General features: G+C 53.9%; 1 protein-coding gene across 5 annotated transcripts; it reads left to right on the top strand.

Annotated features, from left to right (window-relative positions):
• Nucleotides 1-1,193: 1,193 nt before the first annotated feature.
• Nucleotides 1,194-21,116, top strand: Tyro3 (TYRO3 protein tyrosine kinase). Of its 5 annotated transcripts, none has more exons than XM_076570394.1 (19): nt 1,194-1,259; nt 3,404-3,587; nt 3,954-4,054; nt 5,034-5,204; nt 6,620-6,706; nt 7,444-7,559; nt 10,439-10,616; nt 11,439-11,584; nt 12,012-12,156; nt 12,495-12,624; nt 12,721-12,821; nt 13,197-13,292; nt 13,595-13,675; nt 14,300-14,392; nt 14,762-14,883; nt 15,277-15,386; nt 15,550-15,709; nt 15,883-16,019; nt 19,676-21,116. In XM_076570394.1, exons 2-19 carry the CDS (start codon nt 3,415-3,417, stop codon nt 20,067-20,069), a joined length of 2,541 nt encoding a protein of 846 aa, XP_076426509.1. In that variant the 5' UTR covers nt 1,194-1,259; nt 3,404-3,414; the 3' UTR covers nt 20,070-21,116. The 5 variants fall into 5 exon arrangements, with proteins under 5 accessions (XP_076426509.1, XP_076426512.1, XP_076426508.1 ...); XM_076570397.1 differs by lacking the exon at nt 1,194-1,259 and adding an exon at nt 1,584-1,739; XM_076570393.1 differs by lacking the exon at nt 1,194-1,259 and adding an exon at nt 2,108-2,246.
• Nucleotides 21,117-22,113: the final 997 nt, after the last annotated feature.

Below are 22,113 nucleotides of genomic sequence, written 5' to 3' on the forward strand. Positions count from 1 at the left end.
AGCAATGGATTCTGGAAAAGAGCAGGTTTGTGTGGGCTTTCTTTTCTCTTCTTTTCTGCTTCAGGAAAGGGTCCTGGAGCCATCTAAGAGTTTCCAAGAAAATTGGCCTAGAGCTCAGCGGGAGTCGGGCCCCTGCTCTCCAATTGTTGACGTATCTTCTTGTGCTGCCGCCTGGGGGCGCCCCCAGCTGGGTCTGAGGCCGCCGCCAGCCCTGCTGTTATCATTAAGATAATTAATAAACAAGCAAGGATGGGGCCAAGTGGAGGAAGAGGGAGGCTCCTGCTGCTCAGAAGGAGAATTCCCTGGAAAGATCTAGCGAGAGTGCCGCATGGGACGTCTCACTGGTTAATTCCTTCTCCCCATCCCGGGACCTCTGCAAAGGGCCTTGTGTGTTGGCCTCCAGGGGGCAAGCAGAGATGAGGACAAGTAGGCAGGTGTGAATTGGAACCAGCTCTGCGTCTTCCCGACGGGATGACTGTGGGCAGGGCCACCTCCAGTGATTACTAGTGGTGGAGCAGGCAATTATTCACTCCTTTAATAAGGATCTGCCTATTTTTCTATGGGTGTCTACTGTGTGCAAGGTGGTCTATCAATAATAGCAGATGTTTCACTGGCTAGTATGAAGACAACGCCCGTGTTCACACTACGTCCCAGAAAGTGGGAGGTAGAAAGAGGAAGCGAGTACGAAGAATGATAGCCCCCAAATACACGGTGTTTTGGCTTTTGGCCTGTGTAGGGTAGCAGTGGGAATGGAGAGTTGACAATTCCTAAACAGATCTTGGAAAACTCTAGCCCTACAACAAATTGGAACACACCCTAGGAAGGTGGGTAGGAGAAAAAGAAAATGGTCTTTCTGATAGGAGAATACTTGGCGATAAAAGGTAGGCTACGGAGAACGAATAAAGAAAAAAAATTGGGAGAAAAGCTCAACCCTTTGGAACAGGGATGCTAGCAGATCTTGGTGGGGAGCGGTCACAGCCGTCCTGGGGGCACATGAGGGGTTCGGTGTCTAGTAGGTGCTTTATGTTCTGAGAGGGCTGTGCCGGATTCTGAGGTCAGGGTCTAGAACAGTGTTGGGGTGTGGCAGGGGCTTCCAGCCGTGGCTCTGAGGAGAGGATCCGGGGCGCCACGCTGGAGACTGAAAGTATTTGGGGGAAAGGAGGGGCGTGGCCGGCCGGGTGCCTGTCCAGGGAGCCCGGCAGGTCCTCCGCGGCGGCCGTGGAGTGGCCGGGGCGCGGGTCCCGCTGCGCCGGCTGGAGGTGGGCGGGGAGGTCGGGTGGCCGCGGCCGAGGTTAGCGCCGGGCTCTCGCCACCGGGGCTGCAGGGGGAGGAGGGGGGAGGAAGGCGGGGGGGGGCGGCACGAGCTCCGCGGAGGGCGGGCCGGGAGGAGGCGGCGGCTCGCAGAAGAACATGAATCAGCGGCGGCGGCGGCGGCTGCTGTGCAAGGAGCGCGGTGGCCCAGCCGCGGCCCCGGGGACTCCTCGCTGCTGACGGCGGTGGCCGCGGCTCGCGGCGGCCGCGGGTCCGGGACGCCCCGACCGAGCGCCGCCCCCCGCCCCTCCCGCGGGCCTCCCGCCCCTCCTCCTCCGCCGCCCTCCTCTCGGCGCTCGCGGGCCGGGCCCGGCATGGTGCGGCGTCGCCGCCGATGGCGCTGAGGCGGAGCATGGGGCGGCCGGGGCTCCCGCCGCTGCTGCTGGCGGGGCTGGCCTCTCTGCTGCTCCCCGAGTCGGCGGCCGCAGGTAGGGGTGGCCCGGGAGGCGGCGGGAAACGGGGGGCTGCTGAGCGGCACGGCTGAGCGGCGCAGCCCAGGGACGGCAGCGGGGGAGACCCGGGCCTGGGCCGGCCAGAGGTTGGGGTCGGTGGCCGGGGCTGGAAGGCCGAGGCTGGGGCGCAGCGGGTGTCGGCTGCCAGACCTCCGGCCGCAGCACCCCCCCCCCGCCCCCAACTTTCTCGCGCCCGGGGCTGGCTCGGTGCAAGGGAAGAGAGTGGGGGGTGTGGGCAGCCGGGGGTGCTTAGGACTGTATTTTCCCGCCTCTATCTTCCTAGTTGTTCGCTCCCTTTTCCCCAGTCCCGAGGACCCATTCTGCCTTCCGCACACCCCCGAAGGTCCCACTCGGAAACTACAGGGTCCGGGTTTGAGCACCCAGGGCTGTGAAGGTGCCGGATTCTAGAATACCTCTGGCCGTACTCGAGTTCCTGTGGCCCTTGGCGCTCCCGGAAACCCGAAGAGCTTGGGCTGGATGAAGGTTACTGGTCCTTGTGAAGATTAGCTTTTCGTGGCCACATAGCCACTGAGACATTTCCCCGAGGCAGGAGGGCAGCACCTTGGTTCGCAAGTTCACGCTGCACACATCTGGAACTACTGGGTGTAGAAGGGGTGTGAGGCTATTTCTCCTCGTTCCGTGTGGGTGAACGGAGTAGGGTAGAGAGGCGCAGGGCAGCAGCCATCCACCTGGCATTTCTTAAAACTGAGTTCCTTGCTATATCAGTCTCTCAAGGAGGGGAATAGGAAGAGAGAGGGTGGGAAGGATTTACGGGCTTCGAGGGGCGTATCTGGTGCTCAGAGAGCCCAGGAATTTACCTAGGGTTACACAGTAGAGCGCTGGAAGAAACAGGTCCGGATTTCATTTATGCAGATACTTCACCTGCCCATCAGTTTAAAAATATTTCAGGAGGGTGTGTGTAGGTGTGTGTGGGTGTGTGTGTGTCCCCACCCTTGCCTGAGGAGGGTAGGATTCCAGTAGGTGGTCCTTGTTATGCCCCAGTAGCTCGGGGGTCTCAGGCTCCTGCTTAGGGCCCCACCCCTCCCTTCTGCCTCCCCTTTTCCTAGCACCCGCCCCTGCACACATTCAGGTATTAATAGAGCAGGCGGCTGCCAGGAAGGCTGCCATGTGTTTGATCTGACGTGGTTTTGTAGCCATATGTTCCCCACTTCAGGGGAGCACTCCCTCCTCCCCTCCCTCAGCCGCCCTTCGTTTGGCAGGGTGGGGTGCAGGGGTGCTGGCAGCAGCTCGGGCCTTGACTGACACCCCGGGCGGGCAGAGAGCTGGCAGCCTGTTGCACTGGTTGGGTAGAGGCGTCATTCCCAGGGCAGTACCGGCTCCGGGAGATGACAAGTCTGCACTGTTCCAGCTCAGTTTGCCTTCTGGTGATTGGGGAAGAGGCCCTCAGTGCTGAAAGAACTAACTGGGCAGTGACAGAAAACTGGAGGTCTTGTCGTACCCCTTCTCCCAGCCTGGGTTCAGGCCGCCTTCCTTCTCACAGAAGCCTGTCTCTGCTCGTTGGCACCGGCGGAGAATGAGCCTTCTAGCATAGAGACTGCTTTCCAGAAGAGAATGGGGGATGTTCCCAGAGACGTGGGCCGTCTCAGTCGGACTGACGCCTGGTCTTTCCCTTCCCACAGGCCTGAAGCTCATGGGAGCCCCAGCGAAGATGACAGTGTCTCAGGGGCAGCCAGTCAAGATGAACTGCAGTGTGGAGGGGATGGAGGACCCCGACATACACTGGATGAAGGACGGGGCTGTGGTCCAGAATGCAAGCCAGGTGTCCCTCTCGATAAGCGAGCAGTACTGGATTGGCTTCCTCAGGTGCAGGACTGTGGTGTGGGATGACAGCCGGGGACACACACAGCCTGTGTCCATTTCGGGGCCTGGGAGCTGAGGCTGTGCTGGTGTCTAGAGGTCTGTGGTTTTTAAATTTGGCAAACTCTGGAACTTTCTAGAAACTGGCCACGCTAAGCCCATTAAGTTTGCCCAGCAGAGCTGCTGCCCCTCTTTTTTTTTTTTTTTTTTTTTATGTCAGGGTCTCATGTGGCACTGGATGGCTCACTGAGCTCACTCTCTGTGTATAGACAAGTCTAGCCTCAAACTCACAGTCCACTTGCCTCAGCCTCTAGGGTGCTGGGATTACTTCCCTTGACTCTGAGAAGTAACCCTGATCTCCTGTCTCCACAGCCTGAAGTCAGTGGAGCGGTCTGATGCCGGCCTGTACTGGTGCCAGGTGAAGGATGGGGAAGAAACCAAGACCTCTCAGTCAGTATGGCTCACCGTGGAAGGTGAGGAGGCTGGAGCTAGAACTGTACCTTTACAGAAGAGAACTCAGGGCAAGCTGGACTGCCTTACTGTCTCCTGTGACCTAGGCTCTAGGCCAGTGGTCCTCAACCTTCCTAACACTTCGACCCTTTAATACAGTTCCTCATGTTGTGGTGACCCCCCCAACCATAAAATTGTTTCCATTGCTACTGTGAAGGTCTAGACATACACGGGTACAGCAGCTACTTCGTAACTGTAATTTTGCTATGGATATTAATCATAATGTAAATATTTTTGAAGCCAGACGGTTGCCAAAGGGGTCCTGACCCACATGTTGAGAACCTTACTCCAGGCTCATCCAGACACCAGGGACCATACCTGCTGGAGTCTGGATGTCTAAGGACCAAGGAGGCCACTAGGCCTCACAATCCCTGACGTCCAGTCTGTTTCAGCCTTCTGAGCCACAAACTGTCAAGCATTCATCAGAAGCTGGACCTTGTTCTGCCAAGAGGACCTACCGGGAGGGGGAGGGGGAGGGGGTGGGGGAGGGGAAGGAGGCTCCACAGCTGCTGGAGCTCGGAGCTGTTCAGCCCTGGAGAACAAAGTGACTAAGGAAGTAACAAAGGGCCCTGAACGGGAGCCGGGAGCCAGCCGGGGCCTGCCAGCAGAACTCTGCTAAAGCTCCCACCCACTCCCCCTCCCGGGGTGCACCTCCCCCCACCTCCCCACCCCAGCCTCTGAAGGGCTGTCAGAGCGGGTCTGGAAGGGACTGTGGGGGCTGGCAGCGGAATCTGCCGTGCCTAAGCGGGCAGCGGAAAAGGGAGAGGATGGAAACCAAGCCCACGCTGCCCCCTCCCCACACCTGATGCCCGCTTGCGGCCGACCTCAGGGTCCTGTGGTGCTGGCCATACGGAGTACTTCAAATGGGAATGAACTTGTGATTTGAGCGGCAGGAAGCTGAGAGATGCAGGGCTAACCCCCCCTCCTTTTTTTCCTCCCTAGGTGTGCCATTCTTCACGGTGGAACCCAAAGATGTGGCGGTGCCACCCAATGCCCCCTTTCAACTGTCTTGTGAGGCCGTGGGTCCTCCGGAACCTGTGACCATTTTCTGGTGGAGAGGACCCACTAAGGTTGGGGGCCCTGCCCCCTCTCCCTCTGTTTTAAACGTGACAGGTGAGCAGCCCCAGGGGCGGGCTGTGAGCGGGGAGAGAGCTGGAGGGACCACTGTCGACTTGGGATCTGCATAAATCGGAGTTTGCTGCTTGGGCGTCCAGAGCCAACGCCAGTGTCGGGGTACGCCAGTGTCAGGGTGCGTGAGCCATGCCATTGCTGAGCTCATTAGTCAGGTGTGCTGTGCCGGCTAGGGGGGCTGATTAGGTGTGATCCTGCTGTGTGTGCTTAAAGAGGGTGCTGGGGCCTCCTTCCCTCACCCACGGCAGCCTGGTCCTTGCACAGCTGGCCCCGAGAGAGGAATTGTGTGAGATCAGGGGTACCCATCCTCCCCCCTCCCCAGGGAAGGAGCCAGAAACCAGCCCACGCAGAGCTAGGGAGGAGTGTCTGGCAAACTGGAAGAAGACTCAGGCTATAGAAAGGGGAATGGGGGAGGGTAAAGGGAAGAGGGAGGCCAGCGTAAAAATACAGGGCCTCCTCACTTGATGGTCCTTTCTAGAAAAATTACCCGTCTGTTCATATCCCATATACAGTTATCCCCGAAGCAGTCACACCTGCACACTCTCCCAGACCCTCAAGATATATCCTGGGCATATACATCGCATGTTTGTGAGACTTGCCAGTCTGTGAAACTAAGTGTACTTTTCCCAGTTAAGGCTTGAACTGTGCAAAACAGATGAGTCTGAGCATGAAAGGGAAGTCCCCAGGAACCTGAATCTTGATGGAGGGACTAGGGACCTGCTGGTGCCAGGGCAGGACCTGTTCAGAGCAGAGGAGGCTGGGTTCGCAGCTTCCAGCTCTCCTCCAGATGTGCGTGGTTAGGCGCCTCAGGCAGCCAGCCCTGTGATAATAAGCACTCAGTGGATCGCCTGAACTACTGCACACACCACACTGTGCTGGGCACAGAGGGGGCAGGAGGAAAACAAAAGGATAGAAGCCACCTTTCCAGCCTCCAGAGAACTGAGGACGCTTGGGTAGACAGGACACATGCAGGAGGAGCTAAGACTCTCCGAATGTGACAGCGACGGGCAGAGAACAAACAAAAGGCTCTGGTATGCACAATCAAGGAGTTGCCAGAGAAGGGAGGTGCCCTGTGCTGTTTGTGGGAGATGAGATTGAGGTGGGAGGCACGGTTATATCATTTCTCTGAGCTCTCGCCGTGTACTGTGCACTTTAAAATCAATTACCTGATTCTTAACATTCTCCCATTCGGCAGATGGGGAGACAGAGTACCATCCAAGCCTTTTAGACTGCAAAGCCCTTGTTCCGCACTACCATACCCCACTGTCCAACCCCTTCCCTTGGCTGGAGGGACTGCTAAGATGTTCTGGGGAGAACCTGGATTGAAGACCCTTCTTCCTAAACTCACTCAGTGGGGGTTGCTGCTTGGGGGACTGACTAAGGTTTTTTGGCCCCAGGAGTGACCCAGCGCACAGAGTTTTCTTGTGAAGCTCACAACATAAAAGGCTTGGCCACTTCCAGACCAGCTATTGTTCGCCTTCAAGGTAGGGGGACACAGGCTGGGATGGGGGGGTGGGGTGGGGTGGGGAGGACAGGGGCAGTCTCAGCCAGCTGTCTAGCAGTAGAACTGGCTGGCTAGCCAGCTTGCGTCCGCTCTGCAGGAATCTCCAGGTGAGGGGTAATTGGCGCAGCTCCCATGCCTAGTGGGAGCACCTGAGACCCTGCTACAGCAGAGACAAGAATAGAATCCTGACGTCACAGCAGATTTCCCATCACGAAGCAGAGTCCCTGGGAGGGAGGGAAGGATGGAGCCAGCAGGAGGTGGTCAAGGCTTTTATTCAACCTTGTTTCTGTCTCGGGTGTGGAGGGAAAGGGGGTGGGGGCAGCAGCCTCGCCGATGGCAAAGGGGACCCAGGTGTTGGTGCAGAGGGGGAGGAGAGAGGGAGGAGAGGAGCCAGTATGCAAAGGTTCTCATCTGGAGAAGCCGGGCAGTTGCCTGTTTCACCTTTTTGTCGCCCCAGAACACCCCTCCCCCGCCTTGTTCTTTGGTCAGTGTCCTTGATTCCGGTAGGCAGCTTCTGCCCCCAGCCTAGGCCCTCTCCCAGGTGTGAATAATAGTGCTCTCCTGGAAGCTGGTTTATGCACCCCTGTGCCTCGGACATGCTGAGGAGCCATCTTTAGGGGGTGCTCCATGCCCTGGGACAAATCCAAGGCTTGACTGCTGGTCTTCTTCCCTCCCGAATCTTTTTCCTGGGCGCTGACATGAAGTCTCTATCCACAGCTCCCCCTGCAGCCCCCTTCAACGTCACAATGACAACGATCTCCAGCCGCAATGCTAGTGTGGCCTGGGTGCCAGGTGCTGACGGTTTAGCCCTCCTCCATTCCTGTACCGTGCAGGTAGGCTGAGATGACCACACAGGCTCTCGCTGACGGCTCGTTTTGGCCGCACTGTGTGACAGCGCTGTCACACTTCTAGGCTTGTCTGGGACTCTGGGTCTGAAGCACTATTCAGATGCTGCTGCTTGGTAGGAAGAACCCAGGCTATTTATTGTCTCTCTGTCCTTTACTTTTGTAACAGAGGGGCTCAAAGCTTGGGCCTTCTTTATGCTAGAAAGCAGGTCCACAGCAGACTTGGGTATCTGGAAGATTCTTTTCTTCTTTTTTGTTGTTGGGTTTTTTTTTTCTTCATTCCTTTGTTTTTTGTTTTTGGACACAGGGTTTCTCTGTGTAACAGCTTTGGCTGTCTTGGAACTAGCTCTGTAGACTAGGCTGGTCCCAAACTCGAGATCTGCTTCTTGCCCACTACCGCCCAGCTGGAAGATTATTCTTTCTTTCAATTTATTCCTCCCTTTCAGTGCTAGGGATCACACCTGGGCTTCTCACATACTAGGCAAGCCCTATACCACCAAGCTCTAAGAGTTTTTCTTTTAACATATCTGATAGTCTTCCCTCTCACGTCCTGCTACTGCCCCGAAAGAGAACAAGAGGACCAGAAGGGGTCCTGAACCCTGCTGACTAGAAAAGGTGGGCAGGGTTGATACCACAACTAAGAGCCAGGGCAGGCTTGCTTGCTTTTGTATTTACTCAAAGGGGATTTATTATTTTTATTATTTATTATTATTGTTTGTTTATTTTTCCTGTGCTGGGGACAAACCCAGGGCCTTGTACAGGCTAGGCAAACACTCTGTGACTATGTGTTCCCTGTCCTTTAGTGAGAACCTTTGAAACTCTTCTAATTATGTCTCCAAGCCAGGATGGGCTCTCCCCTGGCTTCACCCTGGCCACAGCCCTTTGTCCCTGGGCAGAGTCTGCAGGGCCAAGGGAGCAATCTTATCTGGGTCATCCTTACTGCCATATAACACTCTATACATTCAGAATGTCCTGCCCTGGCTGCCCTGGGACTGAGTCCAGGGTGTGTGTAGGCTTCTCCTCTGGCCCATCCTTCCAAAGGTAGACCTTTGCTTGTGATGTGTGTGTCTAATGGTAGCCACTGGGAGGAGGTGGGTGGGAGCAGCCAGCATTGTCCATAACCATGCGTTGGAAGGCCCTCATGGTGTAGACTCATTTCTGAGGTCCAACTCTTCCAGTGCTACCATACTCAGGGATTTGGAGAATTATAACCGGGAACCCAACCTTCCAGGTGGTTTTGAAGATTTGTTTATCAAGACGGCAACATAGAACCAGGCATGGTGTTACACACCTGTAATCCTAGCTCTTGGGAGGTACAGTCAGGAGTTCAAGGACCAGCCTGGGCTATGTAAGACCTGGTCCCTGCCCCCCCCCCCAAAGGTAGTGGGGAGTGGGGGAATGCCGGGAGATGTAGCTCGGTTGGTAGAGGAAGTCCTGCACCCCCTCCCTAGCACCACCTAAACTAAATCAGGCATTATGCCACCCTGTACTCCTGATCCCAGCACTCGGGAGGTTCAAGGATATTCTCTTTTTATTTTTTGTTGTTTGTTTTGGTTTGGTTTTTCAATACAGGGTTTCTCTGTGTAACGGCTCCCGCTGTCCTGGATCTCGCTCTGTAGACCAGGGGCCTGGAACTCACAGAGATCCACCTGCCTCTGCCTCCTGAGTGCTGGGATCACAGGCATGCACCACCACTGCCCGCCTCAAGGGTATTCTTGGCTACAGAATGAATTCGGGGCTGGCTTCAGCTACTTGAGGCCTTCTCGGAGGAAGGGGAGGGAGGGAGAGAGAGAATATGACAATGAAAAAAAACGGCTAGGGATGTGGTACAATAAACGGCACTTGTTTACATACATGAGGGCCTGCATTTGATCCCCAACACTTCTAAATAAATAAGTAAACGGATGGATTGGGTGATTTTTTTTTTAATGTTTAAGGATTTAACCATGTTGTACATGAATTGTGTATATGTGTGAAGGAATGCCAGGATTGACTCAGGGCTGATGTGTGCTAAGTGACTACTTGGCTATTGAGCTGTATCCCTAGGCACACACATAGGCCTTTGTTTGTATTCTTGTCCTGGGCCTCCAAAATGTAAAATGAGAAGCTAGTTCAAGGAGCCCTCTGCTCCCCATTTTTTTTTTTTTTTTACCTTGAAAAGCGCTGAGCTTTGGGGTGAGTAAGTAAAGATGGCAGGTGCTTTGAAACAGTTAAACACTAAGTACAAATAGGTGGGCAGCCGGGCATTGGTGGCGCACATCTTTAATCCCAGCACTCAGGAGGCAGAGCCAGGCAGATCTCTGTGAGTTCGAGGCCAGCCTGGTCTACAGAGTGAGTTCCGGGAAAGGCGCAAAGCTACACAGAGAAACCCTGTCTCGAAAAACCAAAAAAAAAAAAAAAAAAAAGAAAGAAAGAAAGAAAGAAAGAAAGTAACCTCACTAGCCTAGCGTAGTGGTGCACGCCTTTAATCTCTGAGGTCGAGGCTAGCCTGGTCTACAGAGTGAGTTCCAGAACAACCAGAGCTCCCGTGGTGAGACCCTGTCTCACAAACAACACCAAAAGGGACGCTTGTCCTGACTCCCAGTCCTCCTCGCTGGGTATCGGACTCGGGGCCTCGCCCGTGAACAACAGTCTACTACAGTGCCTGTACTCAGTCTCAGAATAAGTAGGGCTCCTCAAGGAACAGCTTCTGTGAAATAAAGAGGTTGAACCTGGTTTGGTCTTTTGGTGGAGACGAGCTGGAGCAGGTGTTTGCTGGCAGACAGAGGAGACATTTGTTCAAGCTCCCATGCCATACCTACCCTGTCTTCCATCTCACCTCGGGGACCTTACCTCTGTCATCAGTTTCTGTTTTGCTTTTTCTGAAGGTGGCACTGGCCCCAGGAGACTGGGAGGTTCTGGCTGTCGTGGTCCCTGTACCACCCTTTACCTGCCTGCTTCGGGACTTGGCCCCCGCCACCAACTACAGCCTTAGGGTGCGCTGTGCCAACGCCCTGGGGCCCTCCCCCTACGCCGACTGGGTGCCCTTTCAGACAAAGGGCCTAGGTAAGGAATGCAGCCAGAGGGGTGAGACTGGAGAGGGAGGGAAGGCTTCCTTCAGTCAGCACTTATTGAGCACCTACTGCATGCTACTGCATACCACTTTGTATCTAGTTCTTGTGGGAGGAACCGATAGATAAGCAAACTGGAAACCATGGGACAGTATGGTCAGAGAACTCGAGGGGGGGGGGGCAAGCAGAATCCTCTAAAGAGGGCTAGAATACAGCTCCGTGGTGGATCCCTTGACCTAGCATTCAGGAGGGCCTAGATTCAATCCCTAGTATCTCTTAAAAAAAAAAAAAAAAGTCCCCTTGAGATGGCCAGCCTTCATCTATAAAGCTCAGACTGGAGAACCACAGAATTTAGTTAAAAAAGAAAACTCGTGTTTTAAGTGTGTTTATGGTTTTGTTCATTCATAAGAACCCTGGGCTGTGGGTTGGAAAGGCCTGGGGGACAGAGGCCTGAGTGCGGTCTGCAGGATGAGAAGGAGGCATGTGAACATTTTATGGGAAAGTGAAGCAAGTCAAGGAACACTGCCTTGGAATTTGCTTGTAGTTCTCTGTTAAAAGAGGCTGGGGGGGGGGGGGGTGGGCAAGCCGTACCAGGGTGAGGAAGAGCCGAAGAGCCGTGCTGGCTGTAGATGTGGGGGCTGGGCCGCTTCTGTCCTGCCCAGGCTACCCTCTCCCCGGCCCAGGGGGATGTTAGCAGCTGCAGCCTGGAGGCAAGCCTTTTCCTCACGCTCTGCTTTCCGAGTTGTTTAGCTCTTGGTTTGTGTGGGATAAGGATGGTGGGAAAGGTAGGGATCCTAACAACTTTCTTTGGGTGCAGCGCCAACCAGAGCTCCCCAGAATCTCCATGCCATTCGTACCGACTCAGGCCTTATCCTGGAATGGGAAGAAGTGATCCCTGAGGACCCTGGGGAAGGCCCCCTGGGACCTTACAAGCTGTCCTGGGTCCAAGAAAACAGAACCCAGGTAAGGGGAGACAGCCCCTCGGCTTGCCTTGCTGTGCTGGAGGGGGAGCACCCTCCACCTTCTGGAAAGGCAAGCTCCCTGTCTCATTGGTTTGTCTCTGGCACTGGGATGGCCCGGTGGCCACTTTGTATGCCAAGCAGGAAGCCTGTGCCTGCCCCTACAAATGGGGTGGGGGTCTGGAGCACAGATAAAGCTTTGTCCCCAGCCCAGGCTCCGATTCTCTCATCCTTCTCTAGGGATGAGGCTTGTTTGTGTTCCAGGGCAGGGCGGGAACGTGGTGACTCTCAGGAGGTTGTGTTCTACGGCCCCTATCACTCACTGGCTCCTAAGGGTCCCGGATTCCTAGCTGAACTTTTTTCTGCCCTCCTTACCCCAGCTGGAGGCTTCCCCAGACTCAGTGTGGGGGTGGGACTTTTCCTGGCTGCAGGATGAGCTGATGGTGGAAGGGACCAGGGCCAATCTGACCGGCTGGGATCCCCAGAAGGACCTGATTTTGCGTGTGTGTGTCTCCAATGCAGTTGGCTATGGGCCCTGGAGTCAGCCACTGGTAGTGTCTTCTCATGACCATGCAGGTACGGCGTGCCGGTGGGGTAGGGATCGAGGCTTTCTAAGAGGAGGCAGGTGGCAACCTCCACTCCCCACCCCCCCAATTAAAGAGCCCAGCAGTTGAGCCTGGGGTTGGTATTTCTAGCTTGGTTGTCCTCCCTTTACTTGGTCACACTGCAGGTCACCACAGCCAGGGCCTGTCCCAACTCAGGTAGAAACTCTTGGATCTTTCTCTGGGATCTTTTTCACCTCTTGACTTAGGAAAGTCTTTTGTCAAGGCTGTGTGAGGTGGCCATCCTGGGGAAGTTCTAAAAGGACACTCTGGTGTCATCCTGGCTCGTGACGTTGCGTTTCCTTCCCACAGGAAGGCAGGGCCCTCCCCACAGCCGCACATCCTGGGTGCCTGCGGTCCTCGGGGTGCTCACCGCCCTGATCACTGCTGCTGCCTTGGCCCTCATCCTGCTTCGGAAGAGACGGAAGGAGACACGGTTCGGGTAGGAGGTGTAAGGAGGTGGGGCCGTGGAGAGTGAATGAAGTAGGTGGTACCACACGGCCTTGTGATTGACCTGAAGTTCTGGATTTCTCTTTAGGCAAGCCTTTGACAGCGTCATGGCCCGAGGGGAGCCAGCTGTGCACTTCCGGGCCGCTCGGTCTTTCAATCGAGAAAGGCCTGAACGCATTGAGGCCACACGTGAGTGGTGGAGCATCGTAGACGAGAGAAGGCAGGCTGTCTCGTGACCCCTGCCTTTTACCAACTCATAATCCAGCTAAAGCATCCGAACCCTGACAAGTCCCAGAGTAACAGCAAAGACACCAAATTCCCTGGTGGAGCTTATCACCACAATGGGGGGATCCAGGCTCAGTGCCGAGGACAGGGAGCTGGGTGGAGATGGCAGACTGGAGTTGGGGATCCAGGCTCAGTGCCGAGGACAGGGAGTGGGGTGGAGATGGCAGACTGGAGTTGGGGATCCAGGCTCTGTGCCGAGGACAGGGAGCGGGGTGGAGATGGCAGGCTGGAGTGTGGGTTTGACTACAGTCCTGCTCCTTTCTCACCTCCTCCCCGCAGTGGATAGCCTGGGCATCAGCGATGAATTAAAGGACAAGCTGGAGGACGTCCTTATCCCAGAGCAGCAGTTCACCCTCGGCCGGATGTTGGGCAAAGGTGTGGGGGATCTGTGGGGGCTGAAATGAGTCTGCCCTCTCTGAATGTGTCGTTCCTGTCACTTCCAGGGTGTAGGGTGTGTGGATTTAGGTCAGCTCCTATAAACAAGATAGACCTGATAGATGCCTGATTTGGGGGGTATTCCGTGGAATGGTGGCTAGAGGCAGGAAGACGAGGAGCCATTTCCCAAAACAGCCTCCTTTAAGAGCCTTAGGTGATGATTTGATGACCATGGAGTGTCCCCTGAAAGGGAGGGAGTAGGGAGCCTGAGGGGTCTCACCCTCCACTGGTTTCCTGCCTAGGAGAGTTTGGGTCAGTGCGGGAAGCCCAGCTGAAGCAGGAAGACGGCTCCTTCGTGAAAGTGGCTGTGAAGATGCTGAAAGGTGAGCTGGACCGTGGGATTTGTTGCCTGCTGGGGAGGAGGGGTAAAGGGAGCAGCAGAGCCTAGAGCAGGCTCCACTCCAGCAGCAGGGATGCTGACTGCAGCATGTGAATAATTCAGAAGCATAAGCCCACACAAAGACGCGTGCCCTCGCCTTGCTCTCCGCCACCGTCAGCGGTGACAGTCCTCACGGTTCACTCCTGGGTGATGACAGCGGTGCTTGGTGGAGCTCAGGGGCTGTCCAAACCCAGGGGGACGGCCAGTCATCTCTGCACTGGAGACGCAGAGGCAGGGGATCGTTAGAAGTTTGAGGCCAGCCTGGGCTACGTAGTGAGTTCCAAGCCAGCGTGAACTGTGAAATGAGACCTAAAAGAAAAGCCTAAAAACTCAGGCCTAGAGCGGTACTTCAGCACTTGTGAGGGGTAAGGCAGAGGCTCACAAGTTTGAATCCAGGCTGGACTGTCTCAAGCAAATGAGAAGAAAAGTGAACAGGAAAACATTAGCAGGCGGAGAAAATGCTGGAAAGCCCCTGTGAAGCCCGGGGCTTCTGAGGAACCGGTCTTGGGAGTCTTGGGAAGATGTGGAGTGAATCTTGTTTCCCTTCCTCCCCCTTCCTTTCTCCCAGCTGACATCATTGCCTCAAGCGACATAGAAGAGTTCCTCAGAGAAGCAGCTTGCATGAAGGAGTTTGACCATCCACACGTGGCCAAGCTTGTTGGTGAGCCCAAATGGGGGAGGCAGATATAGAATAGGGCTAAAAATACGCTCCACCAGCTCGAGAGGGCAGCCTGGAGGAGAGCAGTTTGGATACCCAGTGAGCAAGCAGGTAGTGAGTGAGTGAGGTCCTGTCTGAAATCTGGCTGTGAGGAGCTTAGCTCAGAACTGCTCGTGTGGGCGGAGGAGGGACAGAGACATGTACGGGAGCCAGGAGCAGCAGGCGGAGCCCTTCATGGGCACCCAGGCGGGAGCCAAAGTGCAGTGGTAAATGACGGCGATGACGATGGAAGCCAGCAGGTAGGGCCTGAGGCAGCATCCCGCTGTCCTTCTGCCTTCTGCGCCCAGTTCTTGACTCTCCCTTGTCCCCCAGGGGTGAGCCTCCGGAGCAGGGCTAAAGGCCGCCTCCCCATCCCCATGGTCATCCTGCCTTTCATGAAGCATGGAGACTTGCATGCCTTTCTGCTCGCCTCCCGAATTGGGGAGAACCCGTTGGTGAGTGCCTCAGGTGGGGGTGGCCGGGAGGCAATGGGTGGGAGAGTGATGCCTGGAAAAGGGACAGAAGAACCCGGGCTAGAAGAGGCTTGGTGGGCAGGACTCAGGGCGCCATCAGGAGAGAAAGGGTCAGAGCCCGATAGTGTTTAAACTGGCTTCCTTTTCCCTCTTGAAGCCCTGCTGGGAATTTTAGATCAGGTAAAAACCTTTTTAGGAGGAAGACATTTGGTTCTCTAGCTCTTTCTCAGGCTTGCCAAAGTTTCCTTGGAAGGCCCTTGGTTCCCTTTCCAGTGATTCTTAAGACAGTCTTTAGAGTTTCTGGCCAGGGAACTTCATTCATTGCCCCCGAGGGATGGGAAGGTCCAACCTGAGCTTGCCCTGTCTGCCTACCAGAACCTGCCCCTCCAGACTCTGGTCCGGTTCATGGTGGACATTGCCTGTGGCATGGAGTACCTGAGCTCCCGGAACTTCATCCACCGAGACCTGGCAGCTCGGAATTGCATGTAGGAATTCTGGTGGCCTGGTGGGTGTGAGAGAGCCAGTACCTCCTGCGCCTGCTGCTGTCACCCCCTGCCTTGGATGGAACCTCCTATGCATGGGGATAGCCTGGCTGTAGTAAGACTGTGAACATGGAGGACACTGACTGTCTCTCAACACCCCTCGCAGGCTGGCAGAGGACATGACGGTGTGTGTGGCTGACTTTGGACTCTCCCGAAAAATCTACAGTGGGGACTATTATCGTCAGGGTTGCGCCTCCAAATTACCCGTCAAGTGGCTGGCCCTGGAGAGCTTGGCTGACAACCTGTATACTGTGCACAGCGATGTGGTGAGCAGGGTGGATTAGTGTGTGGGTGGATCTGCAGGATCCAAAAAGGGCCAGCAAAGCTCTGCTCTCTGAGCTTCGATTACCGAGTTACGAGACCCCAGAATCCTAAAATCTGGCTCTGCTTAACTCAGGAAACCTGGTAACATTCTCTTCCAACCCCAATTCTATACCAGTGGGCCTTCGGGGTGACCATGTGGGAGATCATGACTCGTGGGCAGACGCCATATGCTGGCATCGAAAATGCTGAGATTTACAACTACCTCATCGGCGGGAACCGCCTGAAACAGCCTCCGGAGTGTATGGAGGAAGTGTAAGTATCCTGGGTAGGGTTATAGAAGGAGCTTCGACTCCTGGCTGCTATCCCGGGACGAGCTCAGAACTTCCACTGGACTTTTGTTAGTCCTGCTTTTGGTCCTTGTCGTTAAGAATGAAGATTGACCTATTCCATATTTACCCTCAAGCTCTCTGTTTTCCCTTCTCCCTTTCTTACCCCCCCCCCTTTTTTTTTTCTGGGAGGGGGAGTGTTGAGACAGTTTCCCTAAGCAGCTTAGGTTGGCCTCAAACTCTGAGTTCACTTTGCCACAGTCTCCAGAATGCTGGAATCTACAGCCATGAAACATCATGCCCGGCTCCTACCCCGTATTTCTTGCTCCAGGCTTTTCCTATCACTTTTGTTACCAGTTTCTAGGGGGAATCAGGAACCATAAACGGCACAGAAGAGTTGAGCTCAGTGCAGGGCTCCTTTGCCTTCTTGGGAACCCAGCTAGTCTGGAAGCCTGGCTCTAGCATTGGGCCCCTTCACACAGGGCTGTACCCCGGGAAAAACAAGCAACCCCCCAACTGTCTTTTCTTGGCTAGGACAAGGTGGGGCCTGGGCTTCTTTCTTGGTTCTGGCCTCCCCTTGAAGGAGAGGACCTGAGATCCTGGGAAGGAGGAAACTGACTCCTCTCTTTGCTGTAAAGCCCAAAGCACTATGGAGCAGGGCGGGACTCCCACTGTAGTGTAAACAAACCCTTGTGACAGGGTGATGTAATTGTCACTGACCTTAGCTGGGCCCATTAGGTATTCTCCCAGGCAATCTTTCTCTAACCCTATAAGGAAGAGGCTTATCATCTCCATTTTGTGGATGAGGAAATAGGATTAAAGAGGCTGAGTAACATGGCCAAGGTCACACAGCTATTATGTGATTTAAGTTGGTACTTGAACCTGGATCCTTGTGGTTTTAGAGTTCATGCTCTCAACCATGAAATCAACTGTGTTGGTCTGTTCTAGTATTACTCTGTGACGCCAGTCAAGCCGGAGTGGTTCTGGAGAGTGAATACATACATGTTCCCTTGTTCCATGTAGCTTTCGAATTAGACCTCCAGAGTGCCCCAGCCATGAGCAGCTGGAGGAAAGGGAGCTGAATGGTGGTATTCTCCTCTCAGGCAGTGGATTTGAAGTGCCTGGGGCCTGGCATCAAAAGAACAATTTAAAAATCATTTATTACCAGGTGTGGTGGCACACACCTTTAATTCCAGCGCTCAGGAGGCAGAGGCAGGTGGCTCTCTGTTAGTTCGAGGCCAGCCTGGTCTACAAATTCATTTCCACGACAGCTAGGGCTGTTAGACAGAGAAAAAACCCTGACTAGGGGAAAAACAAAACAAAATATTTATTTATTTATTTGGTGATGGGAATTGAACTCAGTTACACTCCAGCTCAAGTTACATCCCAGCCCCTCACTCATACTTTGGATGGAAGTCCGAGTGCAGGAACCAGCCCTGCCCACCTATTCCTTAAGCAGAGCTTGGGCGTTGTTGAGATTGAAAGCTCACGTCTCCCCATGGCTGCACCCAGCCTCAGCCCTCTTCTAGAGCTGCAGAAGCCGAGCTCGGGGAAGCAGTAGAGACAGACCCTGGCTCAGCCTTCTCCCAGACTGTAGCTGCTGCTGTCAATGAAGGGTGGGCGGACACTGGCCTCCCACCAGGCAGCCTGGAGGAAAGGTGCCAGTTGGCTTCTAGCCGCCTTGAGAATATGTCCTCGTCTGGCCATATACCCGTAGTCTGGACCGTTCCCACAGCCTGCCTGGGGTCTGGCATGATTCTTCCTGCCACTGGGGCCTCTATTAGGAGGGCCTTTTTTGTGAGACAATACTTGGGGCTTTTGTCATGAACAAGAGTCAGGCACTGCTGATTGCATTTTGTCTCAGACTTTCCCCATGAGGGAAGGAGTGTGGTGTGTGTGTGTGTGTGTGTGTGTGTGTGTGTGTGTGTGTGTGTGTGTCCGTGTCCTTAGAAACAGTGAAAGCTATAAGAGAATCTAAGGCTAGTGAAATTAAGTGTGGGGTGTGGTGTTCCTGGCAGAGGAAGAGGGCTGGAAGCTTTTCTGAAAATGTAAGCGTACATGAGTGGGTTCTGCCTCGTGTGGACTTGGGACAAAGAGGGGCATGTACATGTCTACCTCTTAAAAAGGTGACCCTGAGTCCTGGGTTTGGGGTATGGTAGCTCAGCACTAGACTACTTGCTTAGTATGCACGGGGCCCTGGATTCTGCGGCTCCACAGAACAAAAACCAAGGGAGACAATCCTGACTCCAGGCTTCTGTGTAAGACAGAGTACTTGTACTTAGTCTCCCTCCTGGGACAGCGCAGAAGTTTGAAGCCTCTGTGGCTTCAAATCATAGATCAGTGACTTTGGGGAATTCATCTGAGATGGTCTCACTTATCCTAGACCAGACTCAAACCAGCGCTGTAGAAGCGTACTTTGAACTTCAGACCCCCCTGCCTCCACCTCCCAAGTGCTAGAGTTACAGGAGTATAGCAGTTAGGAGGTACTAGAGATCAAACCCAGGCCCTTGTGTATACCAGGCAAGCGTCCTACCAACTGGACTGCATTCCTAGCCCAGTTTTTAATTTTTTGAAGCAGGACTTTGCTTTGCACCTTTGGCTGGCCTCATACTCAAAATGTATCTTGAGCCCACTTCAAACTGGTAGCGATCCTCCTGCCTCTACCTCCTGTTTGCTGGGGTTACAGATGTGCTTAACCACTCCTGCCTACTCTGTTACCAGCTACCTATGTGACTTTATTAAGGATTTTTTTGTTTTGTTTTTTCAAGACATAATTTCTTTGTGTAGCCCTGGCTGTCCTGGAACTCGCTTTGTAGACCAGGCTGACCTGGAACTCACAGAGATCCCACCTGCCTCTGCCTCCCAAGTGCTGGGATTAAAGGCATGTACCAGGATTTTTTTTTAATTATTTATTTTTATTTTATGTGCATTGATGCTTTGCCTGCATGTATGTCTGTGTGAGGGTATCAGGCAATTGTGAGCTGGGAATTGAACCCAGGACCTCTGAAAGAGCAGTCAGTGCTCTTAACCCCTGAGCCATCCCTCCAACCCCAGTGCTAGGTTTTTTTTAAAGGTTTATTTTTGTTATTTTTTAATTGTGTGGATGTGTGTGAGTATATATGGATGTGAGTGCTGGTACCTGTGGAGGCCAGAGATATCAGAGCCCGCTAGAGCTGGAGTTAGAAGGTGCTTTTAAGCTGCCTGACATGGGTTCTGGGAACTGATCTTGGGCCCCCTGCAAAAGTAGTACTCCCTCTTAACTGCTGAGCATCTCTCCAGTCAAGGTTCCTCATCTCCCCACGCTTCAATTTCCATATTTTCAAAATAGGAACTGTTGAATACAGGGCTAGGAGATGGCTCAGCAGGTAAAGGTGCTTGCTGCCACACCTGGACAACCCGAGTTTGATCCCAGGGACCCACTCACTCGGTGAAAGGAAAAAGCCAATCCCTGAAACTTGTCCTTTGACCATACATGTGTGCTGTGATGCATGCCTGTGAGTTCATGAGCATGTGCACATTTATGCACACACACAATACACGTAATCTTAACCTGATGCATAGTAAGCCTTCCACACTAGTGTTGAAGAATTGTTTCCCATCTCAGTGTGGCCACTACCTCTCCTCATCTTCTTTCTACCTCAGGTATGATCTCATGTACCAGTGCTGGAGTGCCGACCCAAAGCAGCGCCCAAGCTTCACATGCCTGCGAATGGAGCTGGAGAACATTCTGGGCCAACTCTCTGTGTTGTCCACCAGCCAGGACCCCTTGTACATTAACATTGAGAGAGCTGAGCAGCCTGCTGAGAGAGGCAGCCCGGAGCGGCCCTGTGGAGAGCAGCCTAGCGGCGAGGCAGGGGACGGCAGTGGCGCGGGGGCAGTAGGTGGCATCCCCAGTGACTGTCGGTACATCTTCAGCCCTGGAGGGCTGGCCGAGTCACCTGGGCAGCCGGAGCAGCAGCCGGAAAGCCCTCTCGGCGAGACCCAGCGGCTGCTGCTGCTGCAGCAGCAAGGGTTACTTCCTCACAGTAGCTGTTAACCTGCGGGCAGAGGACAGCTGGGGCCATCCGCCTGCCTCTGCTGGCCACTCTGCTGGCTGGCCAAGCCCAGCCTGATCACAGCCCAGGCAGCAAGGTGTGGAGGCTCCTGTGGTAGCCCTCCCAAGCTGTGCTGGTACCTGGACTGACTAAATCGCCCAATCCCAGTTCTTCCTGCAGCCACTCTGGCTGGCCTGGCATCCGTTCAGGCCTTGGCTGAGAGGAGGTGAGCTTGGAGCTGGTTGCCTGAATGCGGGCAGCTGGCAGGAGGGGTGTGTGTGGCTATGTTTCCATGGGTACCATGGGTGTGGATGGCATGAGGGGAGGGTAGCAACAGCCCTGTGGGCCCCTACCCTCCTGGCTCAGCTGCTCCTACTTCTAGTGCATGCTTGGAGCTGCCCGCAGCCTGGAGGCGCATCAGTGCCCACCACACTTGGGTTTAAATGCCAGGTTTGCCCCTTCGAGTCACAAAGAGATGTCCTTGTATTGTTCACTTTTAGGTGACAGGAAGGGAGTGGTACACTTGGGTCCCAAAGCCCTTGGCAGGAGATGGTGGGATATTCTCAGGTCTGAATCCTCATCACCTTCCTGATTCCCCACCCTGCCAAGGCCTGGAGCTGGCTGGGCGCCTCTGAGGCATGCGGGAGGATTTTCTGAGTCTGGGAGATGGAGGGGTGCTGGGGGGCTTGCCCAGAAGTGAGTGGAACAGTTCAGGACCCCTCCAAGCTTCCACAGTCTGTCTGAGCATGCTGCCAAGTCCCCAGATGTCCCCAAAACTAACAGAGGCAGTTTTGCCCAAGCCTAGCCCTTCCACACGGTGACCCTTAGGTCCACCCTCCTCTAAATGGACATCCTCTTTTGTCCCAAGTCTCCAGAGAGAGAATCAGCCTGGTGGCTGATTGATGTGGGTGAGAGAAGTTCCTGGACCCAGGGCTGGGGTCTCGGCTCCAGGAACCTCCTGGAGTGCATGGGGTAGGCCCTTGCTGTTAGGGACATTTCTAAGCTATTGAGTTGCTGTTTCAAAACAAATAAAATTGAAAACTAAAGAATCAATGCTTTATTTATTTTTAAAGTTATTACTAATACTTTTTTGTTTTTGTTTTGGGTTTGGGTTTTTGTTGAGACAGGGTCTTACTAGGTATCCCTAACTAGCCTGGAACTCTTGATTAAATTCCTGTGCTACCATTCCCAACCCAAGGCTTTGTCTTCTAAGTGTTTACATTTTCCCCCCTTCCAGTTCAGGAAACAATGAAGCATCTCTGCACAGAGAAAAGTCTGGAAAGATATGCCAAAGTGTAGACAGCTGTTATCTTTACATGATATGACTAAGAAAGCCTTTTCTTCCTGTTTCCTAAATTTTCTGAGTTAAACACAATATGCTTCTCATTAGCAGGTTAGACCCAGTAACTCTCTCCATGTTAAAGATAGTACATTGTCTTTGTAGACACTAGGAAGATGCAAAATGTCGTTAGTCCCACCACCCAAGAGTAATAACCCCTACTGGGCTCTGGAAAATGCAAACATTTTGACATCCAAGTTGGAACAGAGAGGCTGTTCTCTCCACCCTGCCAAACATTTCCTTAGGTCCTCCTTCTTCGCTCCTGTCAGGAACCTGGGAATCAGTGGTCAAAGAAAGGTGAGCCTCTTGAGGATTAGAAATACCAGAAACAGAGTTGCTTCTCAGTATTCCACCTGCAACCTAGTTTCAGGTCCTGGCATTGTGCAATAGGAGCCTTCCTCTGCTGGGGCGGAGAGGAGTTGGGAGAGGCAAAGCCACAGCTCTGCTGGCTGAGGGCAATGGAATGAGGTAGATCCCTTCCCGGAGCAAGTATCCTGAAAAACCTGTTGCTGGTTCCTCAGGTCTGGTTCCCACATAGCTTATGAAACCTGAAATCAATTCCATACAAGTAGCTTTTGAAACCTGAATTCAATTCCATACAAGTAGCTTTTTAAATACCTCATGCCTTGATCATTTTTAATGGGGTGGTGATTAACTGTGAGATAACATTGGGAATTGGCCAGAAGACCCTTTCCTCAAGCAATTGT

The sequence above is a fragment of the Peromyscus maniculatus genome, chromosome 4, assembly GCF_049852395.1.
Source record: "Peromyscus maniculatus bairdii isolate BWxNUB_F1_BW_parent chromosome 4, HU_Pman_BW_mat_3.1, whole genome shotgun sequence".
Taxonomy (NCBI): domain Eukaryota; kingdom Metazoa; phylum Chordata; class Mammalia; order Rodentia; family Cricetidae; genus Peromyscus; species Peromyscus maniculatus.

Bases quoted from the DNA above. Each gene is read 5' to 3' on its own strand.
- Tyro3 (XM_076570397.1), top strand. From the start codon at position 1,646: ATGGCGCTGAGGCGGAGCATGGGGCGGCCGGGGCTCCCGCCGCTGCTG. The intron at 1,740-3,403 runs GTAGGGGTGGCC...CCCTTCCCACAG, and splicing joins CCCCGAGTCGGCGGCCGCAG to GCCTGAAGCTCATGGGAGCC. The intron at 13,676-14,299 runs GTGAGCTGGACC...CCTTTCTCCCAG, and splicing joins GGCTGTGAAGATGCTGAAAG to CTGACATCATTGCCTCAAGC.